This window comes from Epinephelus moara, chromosome 10, assembly GCF_006386435.1.
Source record: "Epinephelus moara isolate mb chromosome 10, YSFRI_EMoa_1.0, whole genome shotgun sequence".
Lineage (NCBI taxonomy): Eukaryota > Metazoa > Chordata > Actinopteri > Perciformes > Serranidae > Epinephelus > Epinephelus moara.
Genome location: NC_065515.1, coordinates 3,352,680 through 3,356,741, shown reverse-complemented (window position 1 = coordinate 3,356,741; position 4,062 = coordinate 3,352,680). Strand labels below are relative to the sequence as shown.

The 4,062-nt window shown below is 44.4% G+C and overlaps 2 protein-coding genes across 14 annotated transcripts in view; one reads left to right on the top strand and one right to left on the bottom strand.

The window, feature by feature from the left end:
• Positions 1–4,062, top strand: part of wdr18 (WD repeat domain 18) — an 18,200-nt gene that overhangs the window by 3,485 nt on the left and 10,653 nt on the right. The gene's annotated exons all lie outside the window — the stretch shown is intronic.
• LOC126396235 (mucin-1-like) overlaps positions 801–4,062 on the bottom strand; it is a 4,794-nt gene continuing 1,532 nt past the window's right edge. For 3 of the 13 annotated variants that reach the window (XM_050054161.1, XM_050054165.1, XM_050054163.1), the window contains exon 2: positions 801–1,470. In XM_050054161.1, coding sequence (XP_049910118.1) covers positions 801–1,470 — 670 coding nt within the window. Of the gene's footprint in view, positions 1,471–1,524; positions 1,620–1,721; positions 1,826–2,045; positions 2,209–2,244; positions 2,354–2,406; positions 2,645–4,062 lie in introns of those variants that run through there. The other 10 variants (XM_050054164.1, XM_050054166.1, XM_050054162.1 and 7 more) reach the window with 9 other exon arrangements.

Here is a 4,062-nt window from a genome sequence, read left to right as displayed (position 1 = left end):
ATAGTTAGAATTTTGTCATTAAAAAAGCTCATAAAATCATTACTGCTAAGGGCTAAAGGAATACAAGGCTCAATAGAGCTTTGACTCTCAGTCAGCCTGGCTACAGTGCTGAAAAGAAACCTGGGGTTGTTCTTGTTTTCTTCTATTAATGCTGAGGTAATAGTTTGCTCTGGCATTGCGGAGGCCCCTCTTATAAGTTTTGAGACTGTCTGCCCAGATTAAACGAGATTCTTCCAGTTTGGTTAATTGCCAATTCCTTTCAAATTTTCGCAATATTTGTTTAACTTACGGGTTTGAGAGTTATACCAAGGAGTGAACTTTCTTTGCTTTGTTAATTTCTTTTTAAGAGGAGCTACAGAGTCGAGTGTTGTTCGCAGCGAGCCTACAGCGCTATCGACAATATAAACTGTAACAGATCATATAAGGGCAAGGATAAATCCTAGAGTAAAACCGTAACAGATGATGTTAGGACAAGGATAAATCCTGGAGTAAAACTGTAACAGATGATGTTAGGACAAGGATAAATCCTGGAGTAAAACTGTAACAGATATGAGGACGCGGATAAATCCTGGAATAAAACTGTAAAAGATGATATGAACACGCGGATAAATCCTGGAGTAAAACTGTAAAAGATGATATAAAGATGCGGATAAATCCTGGAGTAAAACTGTAACAGATGATGTTAGGATGAGGATAAATCCTGGAGAAGTGTCTGTGGTGTTTATTTCCACTGTCTCTTTTGTCCTCTTGACACGGTTGTTTCTCGTCACAGCAGATTTACATTTTAAAGCGGCACTGAGTTAATCCTTCGAACAACAGAGCTGCTCGTCTGTAAACACCCCCGTCCGTCCCTGAACACACCTTCCTGTCTTCAGTCTCTGAGGACAGTTATGTGACTGTGGTGAAGTTTTTGACGTTAAGTCATGTGACCACGGTGTAGTCTGTTTACAGCCTGGCTGTGGCTGTGACGTTAAGTCATGTGACCGTGGTGTAGTTTGTTTACAGCCTGGTTGTGGCGGTGACGTTAAGTCATGTGACCGTGGTGTAGTTTGTTTACGGCCTGGTTGTGGCGGTGACGTTAAGTCATGTGACCGTGGTGTAGTCTGTTTACAGCCTGGTTGTGGCTGTGACGTTAAGTCATGTGACCATGGCATAGTCTGTTTACAGCCTGGTTGTGGCGGTGACGTTAAGTCATGTGACCGTGGTGTAGTCAGTTTACAGCCTGGCTGTGGCGGTGACGTTAAGTCATGTGACCGTGGTGTAGTCAGTTTACAGCCTGGCTGTGGCTGTGATGTTAAGTCATGTGACCTTGGTGAAGTTTGTTTACGGCCTGGTTGTGGCGGTGACGTTAAGTCATGTGACCGTGGTGAAGTCTGTTTACAGCCTGGTTGTGGTGGTGACGTTAAGTCATGTGACCGTGGTGTAGTCTGTTTACAGCCTGGTTGTGGCGGTGACGTTAAGTCATGTGACCTTGGTGTAGTCTGTTTACAGCCTGGTTGTGGAGGTGACGTTAAGTCATGTGACCGTGGTGTAGTCTGTTTACAGCCTGGTTGTGGCGGTGACGTTAAGTCATGTGACCGTGGTGTAGTCTGTTTACAGCTTGGCTGTGGCTGTGATGTGAAGTTTGTTTACGGCCTGGTTGTGGTGGTGACGTTAAGTCATGTGACCGTGGCATAGTCCGTTTACAGCCTGGCTGTGGCGGTGATGTTAAGTCATGTGACCGTGGTGAAGTTTGTTTACAGCCTGGTTGTGGCGGTGACGTTAAGTAATGTGACCGTGGCATAGTCTGTTTACAGCCTGGCTGTGGCGGTGATGTTAAGTCATGTGACCGTGGTGAAGTTTGTTTACAGCCTAGTTGTGGCGGTGACGTTAAGTCATGTGACCGTGGCATAGTCTGTTTACAGCCTGGCTGTTGCTGTGATGTTAAGTCATGTGACCGTGGTGAAGTTTGTTTACAGCCTGGTTGTGGTGGTGACGTTAAGTCATGCGACCGTGGTGAAGTTTGTTTACGGCCTGGTTGTGGTGGTGACGTTAAGTCATGTGACCGTGGTGAAGTTTGTTTACAGCCTGGTTGTGGCGGTGTTGTTAAGTCATGTGACCGTGGTGTAGTCTGTTTACAGCCTGGTTGTGGCGGTGACGTTAAGTCATGTGACCGTGGTGTATTGTGGCTGTGACGTTAAGTCATGTGACCGTGGTGTAGTTTGTTTACGGCCCGGTTGTGGCGGTGACGTTAAGTCATGTGACCGTGGTGTAGTCTGTTTACAGCCCGGTTGTGGCTGTGATGTTAAGTCATGTGACCGTGGTGAAGTTTGTTTACGGCCTGGTTGTGGCAGTGACATTCAGTCACGTGACCGTGGTGTAGTCTGTTTACAGCCTGTCTGTGGCTGTGATGTTAAGTCATGTGACCGTGGTGAAGTTTGTTTATGGCCTGGTTGTGGCGGTGACGTTAAGTCATGTGACCGTGGTGTAGTTTGTTTACAGCCTGGCTGTGGCTGTGATGTTAACTCATGTGACCGTGGTGTAGTCTGTTTACAGCCTGGTTGTGGCGGTGACGTTAAGTCATGTGACCGTGGTGTAGTCTGTTTACGGCCTGGTTGTGGCGGTGACTAGGGTTGGGTACCGTTCATAATTGAACCGATACGGTAGCGGTATCTGGAATTCCGCACCGGTACCAAACCGTACCTTGTTTCGGTACTTTTTAACGCTATGGGCCCTAGGCCTTTTTGGGGTATTTTTACTGCCTTTACGTTTAAGCTCATATCACAGTCATTATGAAGGCTACATACACATGCTATATCTTGTTTTTTTCAGGACAATCTGGGCTAACCAGATTTGCCTTCATTTCATGTTCTTCTATGTGCCTGTATTTTATATTAATTTTTATTCCAATGAAATAAACAAATCTGTGTGACTAAATTCTTACATTTTTACATGTATCTCACCACAGCAAGTTGGAAGTTGACATATTCTGCCATATATGAAGTGGGGAGACTCTCTGGAATCTGGCAATATAAGAACCATGATGCTGGGACATTCTGTCACTTCACAGTTGTCCAAAACATGTGATTTGTGCCAGGCGGACATGTTTTCCAGTATTTTTTCATTATTGCAAGAAATTCCATTGACTCATTCACATGTCAAAAATGTGTTTTATCTGAAAGAATCATTCACATGTCAAAAATGTGTTTTATCTGAAAGAAACATGCGATATTTACATCTAAGATGATAGAAAAATACTCAACCAAGTGCAATGATGTCCTCCAAGATAATATTTGTTCTTCAGTTTCAGTTATATATTGGGGGGACATTTTGGGCATTGGTTGGGGGGGCACGTGTCCCCCTCAATGTATATGGTGACTACGGCCCTGTCAGCATGCATAATTAGGCTGCAGTTGGGTGCGCAAAGGTGAAGTGCGCTTGTCTCGTCATACAAAGTTTGATGGAGTGTCAACTGGACAATATGGAGATATTTGCATCTTGAAAGCCGGACTACAAATGTGGATAGACAGGGAGAAACACACGCAAGCCTAAGACGTGGTAAGATACGATATTCCTCACTATATGAAGTGACTGACAACAAGATCTGTATAATGGGTTGTAAAGAAATTCGTCAGGTTTTTATTTTGTAGACAATTGATCTGGATTTATAGCATGATGGGATGACAGCACAATGATGTGTGTGCTCCTGCGCTTTCATGTGATATGCATGGCATTTCTGTGCGAGGCTGCGTTCGCGAGTAATCCATCCAAGAGTAATGTGTGTGCAGAGCTGTATGAAAGCTCTGTTATACATAATTTTATTGTAAAGTTATCAGTTTTTTTCGCTGTGAAAACATTGGATTACCGACAAGTGCTCGGCCTTGTCGGAAAGCTACAGTTCTGCTGTTTCCGCTGATATGCGTGACTTCTCGCTATGACGCACAGTCGCGGAGAAAATCCACAGAGAAGAACGGATGTGAATTTGGACGCACTATGCATCGTTCGGGCCCATAGTCTAAACTTCTCAGTTTCAACATTTTATTGAGAACATTTAGGAACAGTGCTGCACGTTAACTTTTGTCT